Source organism: Priapulus caudatus, unplaced genomic scaffold (genome assembly GCF_000485595.1).
Source record: "Priapulus caudatus unplaced genomic scaffold, Priapulus_caudatus-5.0.1 Scaffold252, whole genome shotgun sequence".
NCBI lineage: Eukaryota > Metazoa > Priapulida > Priapulimorpha > Priapulimorphida > Priapulidae > Priapulus > Priapulus caudatus.
Window position 1 is genome coordinate 270537 of NW_014577313.1, and position 10808 is coordinate 281344.

The following is a 10808-nucleotide window of genomic DNA, read 5'->3' on the forward strand; positions in this document are numbered from 1 at the left end:
GCCAAGGATGAACTCCGACATCGCCAATGTGGTCAAAGATTGTGAACATTGTCTCACACATCGAAGACGTCAACAAGTAGAGCCATTAGATCCTCATCCGATTGTAAGTCGACCATGGGAGAAAGTGGCAACCGACTTGTTTTCATACAGTGGTCGAGACTATCTGCTAGTAGTTGACGCTTATTCAAATTATCCAGAAGTCGCTGTGTTGTCAAACGCAACTAGCAGATCTGTGATTAACTCACTGAAGTCTACATTTGCCAGACATGGCATACCAGAGGAAGTGTTCGGAGACAACGGACCATGTTATGACAGCGCTGAATTCAAACAGTTTTCGGAAGACTGGGGTTTCAGACATATATACTACTTCAAGTCCAAGATACCCCAAGTCTAACGGACTAGCCGAACGCACTGTACAGACAGTGAAAAACATTCGTAAATTCAAGGAAAGCGGCGAAGATCCTGAGTTAGGACTACTTGCTTATCAAAGTACACCGATGGAGAATGGCTATTCTCCAGCACAGATGTTGATGGGTAGAAGAATTCGCACAAACCTGCCCATTCGTACAAACCTACTGGAAACAAACACCAGACAGAGAGTCGTCAAGAAGAAAGTGTTGTCGCAAAAGAAACAGAAACACTATCATGACCGTGGAACTAAGCAGCTTTCTGCTCTTGAACCCGGTTCCCGTGTTAGAGTGTTGAGCTACGATGGAAAAATCTGGTGCGAAAAAGGAGTAGTGATCGGAGAAGTCGCAAACAGGTCGTTTATGATTCAGACAGACAGAGGGTCTGATTTGCGGAGAAATCGATCGGCATTGCTGAAGACCAACGAGCCACTGCCAAGACCAGAGGTGGAGATGTCAACCCAGAAGTCGCAGGGGGAGACAACTCAGCAGCAGTCCGGTATCCCAGTGGAATCGTCTACACCCAATACTGTTGGTGACAGCCAGCCTACCTGTATCACCAGATCGGGTCGAGAGATCAAAAGGCCACAGCGATTGATTGAAGCATGAACAGACATATTTGTTTAATTTTATACACTAAATTTGGTTCATCAGGCAGATGAATATATTGTGAAAAGTTGAGCTAATGCAGGATCACTTCCTAATATAAAAAGGTATCTGAGGACAGTCAGAAAGAATTGTGAAGACTTTGAATGAATGCGACACTGCTGAGCATTAGTTCTGGAAAAGTGCATCTGAAATGAAAAGTAGGTTAACACAACAAAATGTATACAACACCAGAGTTTGTTCATATGGTATGGTATATCTTTATTTTACATACAGTGACAGTTTAAGCACAGGAAGGGAGATGTAATGATATGAACAGTTTAATATAATGACTGCTCCCTACATATTGAACTGTACTTTATTAAGTTTTTTCGTTCGTTCGTTCGTTCGTTCGTTCGTTCGTTCGTTCGTTCGTTCGTTCGTTCGTTCGTTCGTTCGTTCGTTCGTTCGTTCGTTCGTTCGCTCGCTCGTTCGTTCGTTCGTTCGTTTGTTCATTTGCATGTATATGTATGTATAATTGTTTGTTTGTTTGTTTGTCTGTTTGTTTGTTTGTCTGTTTGTTTATTCGTTCGTTGATTCATCTGCTTGCTCGAACAGTAAACACATTCTTAAGTAATTCCTTAACTATACATAATAATCATGGACTTAATAATTCTCGCTAGCTACGCATGTGTGTACTCACTTAGCCACGCATACTCGTATATACCTTAGCGGCAATCATCCTAGCTAGATCAGCACAGTAGCCATCGTACATGTCAGTTCCCTCTAGACCCTCGATGACGTTGCCATATTGGTCTTTCTTCAACATCAGATATGGATCTTCCTGTGCGATTATATAACACAGCCCGAGTCGTTTGATGCTTTCCTTATTGAGTGATGAGCTCGAAACCAGTTTGCTTGATTTATTCTAACCAGTCAGATTAAAGGATTTCAGGGTCTATCAACTCTAGAGATTATTTACTTATATATGTAAATATATTCGTTGTTCTGGGTTTCGAACGGATAGCTGTCTTAACTGTACTTACGAGGATGGTTGTGATGAATTTGGTTGTGTTTTCGAATAGATAGGTTCCCCTGTCTCTGTGAACGTTGAGCTTCAATCTAAGAAACCCAGTGTTCCACATCCACTCGCCGATCTGAAATCAATGTGCGTATATGGAAAGAAGCTCGCACGCACGAGGATGACCCCCGTGCACACAAACACGCACGCACACGCACACGGGCACGCACACGGGCACGCACACGGGCGCACGCAAACACGAACACAGACACCACGTAAACACACACACACACACACACACACACACACACACACACACACACACACACACACACACACACACACCTCTCTCTCACACACACACACATGATACAGAGTGTATACAGAGCGTACACAGGCCGCACATTAAAAAATCTAACGAATGCGCAGCTAGCGCACGGAACGAATGGTCCGCGCATGCACCGCGCGTTCAACGCACAGCCAGCGAAGGTCTGAAGTGGTTCTTCTAGACACGATCAGCCGGAACCTCTGTCATCACCCATGAGGGTCGGAGGAGAAGTGATGATGAGGAGGTGGGGGCGGGACCCGTTTATATACTCCATGGCTACACGCTGCGTACACGCTAGGAACACGCTAGAAGAACGTTGGGCGCGCTACAGGCTCGTTCAACACTCGTTCAGCACGCCCATATTCGCTGCATATTCGCTGGACATGCGTTAGAAGCACGCTAGGTGTGCGCTACCCTTCAGCCGACGAACATACAACGAATACCCAGCGTGTGCTCCGCGTGTGTCTGGCGTTGGTCCAGCGCGCTCTGCGCGTGTCCCTTCTGGCGTGTACATTCATGAGTCGAGCTCCGCGCACAATTTTGAACATGCTCAAAAATCCCGACGCACACGCCGCGCACGAGCGAATGACAACGAATACATAGCGTTGGTCCAGCGCGCTCGACGAACGAGTAACGAATGCTGACGCACACCCAGCGAACGACAACGCACTGGCCAAAATTGCTGATTTTTCAGTGCGCGGGCCGTGCGTCGTGTATGTGTGACTGGGGCATTACATAAGGCGCGCGTTTGTTGACAGTGACGTCAGGCAATGGGCGGGTTAGAGCCATTTTGCGTGAAATTGCGTTGGTCACCTCGTAATTTCTCAGATTTCTCAAGGTGCATGGAACATTTTACCAATTTAGTGGTGTCAGTTAGTCATGGATATGTCGCAGTAAGTACTAACAGTAGATATTTCACATACGTTCACCCATTTTTTACTCAGGCGGTCGATCATTGCAAAAAATAGAAAAACGCTGATTTCTCCGTTCCAATTTCTGACTTTGTAGTCGATGTATAAGTGGATATTTCTCTGTTATTACAACTCGGAATAATTACATTTTACACTCGTTTTAATGGTAACATATTGCTGTAAAAAAGCGCGCCAGGGATTGTTATTAAGTGCCGTGTTTTATGAGTTATCTCTTTATTCGCAAAAATTTTAAATTCAAACGTGCGACTTTAATTTTAGGCAGTTTTTTAATTTTTCTCGGTAAATATGAAACGAATCCTGATGCGCTATTTTGGTACATATTGTGCTTAACATGTGGCGAAAATTTTGTATCCTCACTCTTTCTGGCAATTGATAAATATCTAAAATACTATTTTTACATAAAAATTCAAAATTTGTGTGGTAACAATTTGGTGCTGGAAATTGCATGAATTTTTTTTCATAGGCTTGATCATAGAGATATATCTCCTCTATAAATAAAATAAGTGATTGATTAGACTCATTCGTCAATAAACGTTTAATCTTCATTAGAGCAATACCCGTGCAAAAGGTGGAGAGTATCCTTAACGATGTAGACGAGCTATAGGAATAATGGGTTGTTATGAAAACATTTCCAAATATTAGCAAATATTTTAATTTATAAGCAAAAACTTTCAACATTCTGCTGACAACAACAATGCTGTCAACCTGCTTACAATGTTCCAGAACATATATAAGGACTTGCTGCTGCTAGGCTTTTGTGTGCGTGTGAATTAGTGGTTATAAGAACGCATGAACACGACTTCAGGGATGTTTTCAATGTGACTGTATTAAAGATGTAATTTTCTGCTGCCAAGGTTCTTACAATTCGCATATCTCTTTTACACACACACGCGCGCGCGCGCGCGCGCGCGCGCACGCACGCACGCACGCACGCACACTCACCGACACATCTACTAGACAAATGTGTCACTCCACTTGCGTTGTACAACTGACTGTTATCCATAAGTTTGCCCACTGCATGTAGTACACCGAAGTAAAGCAACTAATTCAAGAGATTCGATTTGTTTTCAGTTTGTCGGTTTGGAAAACACAAACACAATTAAGTGTCGACGTCAATGATAATTTACCGCGTAAACTCGGGACATAATTCTCTTGTAAAATGCACAATAACAACACAGCGTGCGACGGGTAATATTAAGCAACGTGTGATTCCGCAACGAATTCATAGTGGAACACCGAATACAAGTAGCGAACGCGAATGAAATACTGCCAAATTACCGTATAACAGACCAATAAATCTGCAATATCACTTTCTACACGGGGACGACTAAGACTAACAGCAGTCAAAACTTATTATTCATCAAGAAATATCAATCGTTGTAGCCTTGCAATATTTTCGGGAAAGAAGTACAACAATATTCATTACTGTATAGGCGCATGTATAATATATACCACAACTAATATACACAATAGTATCTGTATGTTTAATAAATAGTACAACTGATATGCGTAGCATATTTCACGTAAATACTTATCCACCCACGTTCCATCGCGCATGCCTGAACTGCAAGTCATCAACATCACCTTCAACACTCTATCAGACACGTAAGTTTTCTTACTGAAAACACACACAAATTATGCATAACTGCTAAAAGCTTAGATGCTTCTGAAGGGTTTTTCGTAAACAGACAGGTAAATATGTAAGTCAGCAATCAGCAGTACATGACTATATATAGTACTGGCATCATGACTGGACCGAAGATAAATTACAGTAATGTTACAGATAAATTTATACTATTTAACGTACAATGTGACAGATAAAATTTTGTACCATTTAACGTAAAATGTGACAGCTAAATATGCACTGACTGCTAATAGGGGCATGTTGCATTGCAGCTCCATCTAGTGAGGGCGTTGCACGGTGGGCCTGCCTGCTGGCAAGCTAGACCGATCTCAGAAATACAGTTACGAGCTGAACGAGGCAGAAGCCACAGCCGCTACCCTATGAGACGTGGGCATCTATTGTCGAGATAATGGAACATTGGGCGTTGCATTTACAGCAAACACGACACAACTCTGTAAACTCGAGAATTAGTGGAACAAATGGCGAGGTTGCAATCACGAGAATTCTTCAACAAACACACACGTCTGTTTCTTAAATAGAATAAATACAATTTCCGCCACCACAAACAGACCCCCCCCTCCGGGGGATAGTAATTCAGACACACGCATCGCGCGTGTGTGACTACGCGAATATGCACACTAGAATTTATGTGAGATAAGATTGAGTTACATTGCACGCGTGCATGAGTCCACGTTCACACAAGACTCGTGACAGCTTGGCGTTTTCACACTGTGTTTACATGCACCTCCCCCCTTAACTCGAATCAATCTACTCTTTGTCTTTTCTCTTTGTCCAATCTCCTAGATCTCTGCCGTCCCTATGCACGCACGATCACACGGATGCATGCATGCACGCACTTCTCCACCAGCTTCTCCTCCTACTTCTCCACCAGCCTCTCCCCTCCTCCTTCTCCACCACCTTCTCCCCTTCCTCATTCTCCACCAGCTTCTCCCCCTCCTCCTTCTCCACCAGCTTCTCCCCTCCTCCTTCTCCACCACCTTCTCCCCTTCCTCATTCTCCACCAGCTTCTCCCCCTCCTTCTCCACCAGCTTCTCCCTTCTCCCCCTCCTCCTCCACCAGCTCCCTTCTCTTCCTCCTTCTCCACCAGCTTCTCCCCCTCCTCCTTCTCCACCAGCTTCTCCCCTCCTTCTCCACCAGCTTCTCCTCTTCCTCATTCTTCACTAGCTTCTCCCTACTTCACCTACTAGTACTACTCTAAACTTCCTCCTCCCTCCCCCTCCCCGGCCCTCCCTACGGCTACACTGCTCCTTCGCTACCCTGTACCAGAACTTGGTATTTTACACAAACATTCAAGTGTACACAACCTATATGGCTATCGTAACACAAGACGAGCTGTCATTGGTCGGGTCGGGGCGGGGCTATCTCAGATATTTCGCACTCGTCAGATATTTCGCGCGACACCGCAAACCAGTCTAACCAAAGCGTGCAAGCTGTGGCAAGCTATAGACAGTACGTATATATACGTACAGTACATGATGATTTGTTGCGTATATTTTACTTTATTATCTTATCCTTATACCTAGAGAGTTTTTGCAGCCTGTTATTTAAAAGCAGCAGCATGAGTTTTTGCCGCTTGTTTACGTGATGATGTGCAAGCGCGTAGCCAGGGGGGTCCTGGGGGCCCTAGGACCCCCCAATCAAAAAAATTAAAATAAAATAATGGCCTAAGCCAGTATTGTCAACAAAACAGCGTCTAAATTGATTTGAAAGCACAATTTTTACATTTAACTCAAAAATATATATTTTAGACCACCAGACTTGTTACTCGCTCAAGGACCCTCCAATCCAAATTCCTGGCTACGCCCTTGATGATGTGTACCACGTACTGTGGCGAGTGCTGGGTGAACTTTGACCTAACGTCGGTCGCTGTCGCTGCAGTGTGTTTACGCCAGTCGCCGCGACTTTTGTCGTTTGTCGTTACGGTCAGTTGCTGTTGCTGCAGTGACAGTGTGTCTTAATTGCCCTTTAAAGGGCCAAAGTCTGGTAGGAACTTTTATTAGTTTGGCCCAGAACCCTGCGTGCTGATCATTGAGATGGATTGTCAGCTCATAGCACATGGTACTATATTTGGGGGCACTTTGCTGGCACACACCTACCGATCAACATAGTTTTTGCACTTCTGGGTCTCTGGAATTGCCAGGTATTTGCAGCACCTGTAAATTTCAGACTGAGCATTCTTGATAGCAACTAATAAGTACAAAGCCGTGTCCCTTGAATTAGATTCATACTGTGAAAAGTTGAGAATTTGCATAGAGTAAACACGTCTAGTCTTGTGATTAGGTTGATCTTGCTCAGGTGATAATAATTTAGGTTCAACTTCAAATACATGTTGTATACTTTTTTCCCTGTAGGTTGTTGTTCAGCCACCATTAACTACAACAACTACCACAGTTGTGTAAGTACATTTGCACTATCTGCAAGAAATGTAAATGGGAGTTAAGAACATTATGACCGTATTTCATATTTATGTCATTTTTTGAGCATTAAGAAAGTGAAAATGGAAAACAAAGCTAAAATGTTGAAAATTGCAGAGCTCCCTCTGGATGTATTAAGCCAAGACTTGAGTCACCAAATTTATTTTTAGCCACCAATGAAAAACTTTGGCCACAGTTCACTTTATCGTATGTGCTAAGCAAGGCATAAATAGGTGATGGGTATGGGAAAAAGATGTACGAAAACATTTTACGACACAACACTAAAATTTGACAATTTCGTTATTCAAATGTAATTGTGTGAGCAGTTAAACCATTCGCCATTTGTATATGGCTCTTTATGTTACTGTAGTAAATATTCATCGCGTTTTGCGAAGGTGGCGAACGCCAAGGGTAGCCCTGCATCGGATTTATGTTTCTAGAAATCAATAGTAACAGTTTAGTGAATTTATTTATTAAGACATTTATTTATATTTATTGGCATGTCAGGCATAAACAAGGGGTCAACCACTGTCTCCACTGCTGCATTAGCATCTTCTGTTTCCCGTGGATCATTGTTTGGATCTGTCTGGTGAGAAGGCATTCGTTGTACATTTACATGCAGTGAGAATAGTAGAAGGCCAACATTCAGAACTGTAAAGGTTCAGACAGACATTATGTTTATATGCATTTATTTAACATTACAATTTGAAATATTGTAAATATGAAACCATTCTTTTTATGTAGTCTCTATTCTCAATAAATTTTTGTGTCAACTCCATAGAATTCTATTAAATTCATTCCCATGTTTCAATAGATTTCTGATAGAATATTAATGATTTTGTTTGCAGTGCATGGCCGAAGATAACGAGACGACCCAGCGATCTATAGTGGTACATCAGTAATGCTTCTCAGATACTCTAGGACCAACATAACGCTAGACTGCATGCTTTAAAATATATTAAATTTTATAATAAAAAAAATTAGCACATTATTTTATGATTATAAATTGATGACTTATTAGTTCTCATGGTGTGTGAACTAGATTGTATTGAATTTTATCATGACACATTTAATTAAGTTTTAAATGCAAGAAAATGTTACTTTTACTGTGTATAAAAGATTGGGAATCATGGATGATAAAAGCACTAATATATACTTGTTATACTTATATCTATTCATACAAAATGTATTCCAGAACACGAACAAGTTTTCTAAGATATGTTAGTAATTCCAATTATTTTGTCCAAATTAAAAATTAGGCCATAAAAATTATGTAAAACGTGTTGTGCTTATTCTATTATTTTTCAAGGCAGCATCAAGGTAGGTAGTATAGGATACATAGTAATAGGACTATGAAAGATTAACTCTGCATTAACTCATTATAACAGCATTAACTCTGCATTCTGCAGTTCTCGTCTTGTAAAGTAGATAAGGTGCATTACATCACTTGATCTCTGTTCAGATATAATAGTAAGACAGTGAGAATAATGTATAGTAAGCAGAAATAACAGTAACAATGCAATAATGTTAATATAGCCCTTGTAAAATTATGCATGTGACAGTTAATTTAAAATTATTTAGGATAATTTCTTCAATAAGTTGTATTGATTCAGGAAACCTCAAGGTTTTATTCAAACTGGCCGTCAAGTCGTAGGACCTACTCTGGTGCTCTCAACCTTTTCAATTTCTAATGGATATAGTTGTGAAATAGGTGTTAATTTTGTCAATGTGTACCTAGTTAAAGCACAAGCATTTTCACGATTGGGGCTCAGACTCAAGGCCGTAGCTAGGACAACAAATTACCTGAGGCAAAACATTTTTTTGGACCTGAGGCAAACACATATTTTGGACCTTTTTCAGTCATATTAAATATATATTGCAGAACACAACACCATGCAGCAATTGAAGTTACCAAACAAATTTTATTTTGAAATATAAAATTAACCCGTAAAATATTACATATTGATTCTCTCAAGTTATAGCAGAGAACATGAATAAAATCAATATCAATACAATAAACAAACTGCTGCGTAACTGATCGCTTAACTGGCAACACAAATAAGATATAATTATATGTCAATATTGCATCATAATATAAAATGAATGATTTTAGACACTTTCCTTAAGTTTCGAATAACCTGGTTAAATATGACAAAAATATCATCAAGCTTTCAAAATGGGTGTGAAACTTTTTTGATCTGACAACAAACTAGAATGTTTTACATAACTGTTGAAAGGCAAAAACCAGTATAATTATTCCAAGGATAACTAAATTGTACTTAAATCTATGTGGCAACTTTGGCACCAAAGAATAATAATTACACAAAACACAAATGTAAAATGAATCTGTGAAATAAAAGTAAAAATGAATAAAACATAACATATGCTAATATTATAATATTCAAAATAACAAAGCAAAACAAAATTGGCTTTAGAATAGAAATGGTATAACTGCAATAAAGAAACTAGAACAATTAAATGGGTTGTTTAACATAAACTTAACTGTAGGATATTTGGCATCAATAAATACAAAAATAAATAATACAAGCTGGAATTGCAAACACAATGGAATTGATATTATACCATATGTTTAACAAACACAAATTAGAATATACAATGTAACATTATGTTACTATTAGCAATTACAAAACTCTGTGAAACAAATGTGTAAACATTAGGGATTACAACACCTCAATACAGATAGTAATAAGATAGTACTCTAAATTATTTGATATAATTCCCAGATAACATGCTGACGTTGGGCCAACGTTGGGCCAACGGCTGTCTTCAGCTCATGCTAACGTTGGGCCAACGTTGGCTGCCAACGTTGATCCAACGTCTTTTTGCTCAGCGTGCCAACGTTGGGCCCAACGTTGGCCCAACGGCAGTCGGCCAACGTTGGCCCAACGTCATATTGCCAACGTTGGCCCAACGTCAGACAGCCAACGTTGATCCAACGTCTTTTTGCTCAGCGTGCCAACGTTGGGCCCAGCGTTGGCCCAACGGCAGTCGGCCAACGTTGGCCCAACGTCATATTGCCAATGTTGGCCCAACGTCAGACAGCCAACGTTGATCCAACGTCTTTTTGCTCAGCGTGCCAACATTGAGCCCAACGTTGGCAGCCAACGTTGGCCCAACGTCATATTGCCAACGTTGGCCCAACGTCAGACAGCCAACGTTGATCCAACGTTTTTTGCTCAGCGTGCCAAGGTTGGACCAACGTCAGACAGCCAACGTTGGCCCAACGGCTTTTTGCTGAGCGTGCCAACGTTGGCCCAACGTCAGACAGCCAATGTTGGCCCAACGTCATTTTGCCAACGTTGGCCCAACGGATTTTTGCTCGGCGGGCCAACGTTGGCCAAACGTCGTATTGCCAACGTTGGCCCAACGTCTGACAGCCAACGTTGGCCCAACGGCTTTTTGCTCAGCATGCCAACGTTGATTTCCCCCTCAAACACTCCCTATTTGGTTCTCTC

At 41.3% G+C, this 10808-nt stretch overlaps 2 protein-coding genes across 3 annotated transcripts in view; one reads left to right on the forward strand and one right to left on the reverse strand.

Annotated features, from left to right (window-relative positions):
• The window catches only part of LOC106808081 (cysteine-rich and transmembrane domain-containing protein 1-like), a 13736-nt gene extending 5125 nt beyond the window's left edge, over positions 1 to 8611 (forward strand). The window contains exons 1-4 of one of the 2 annotated variants that reach the window (XR_001393749.1): positions 7037 to 7058; positions 7270 to 7313; positions 7840 to 7921; positions 8181 to 8611. Coding sequence is in view for 1 of the 2 variants with exons in the window: in XM_014810645.1 (XP_014666131.1) it covers positions 7270 to 7313; positions 7840 to 7921; positions 8181 to 8234 (180 nt within the window). In the remaining variant the exon portion in view is untranslated. Of the gene's footprint in view, positions 1 to 7036; positions 7059 to 7269; positions 7314 to 7839; positions 7922 to 8180 lie in introns of those variants that run through there. The other variant, XM_014810645.1, reaches the window with a different exon arrangement.
• A 378-nt stretch (positions 8612 to 8989) lies between these two features.
• Positions 8990 to 10808, reverse strand: part of LOC106808071 (secretory carrier-associated membrane protein 4-like) — a 13689-nt gene continuing 11870 nt past the window's right edge. The window contains exon 8 of the mRNA XM_014810629.1: positions 8990 to 9019. Within this exon, the coding sequence (XP_014666115.1) occupies positions 8990 to 9019 (30 nt within the window). The remainder of the gene's footprint in view (positions 9020 to 10808) is intronic.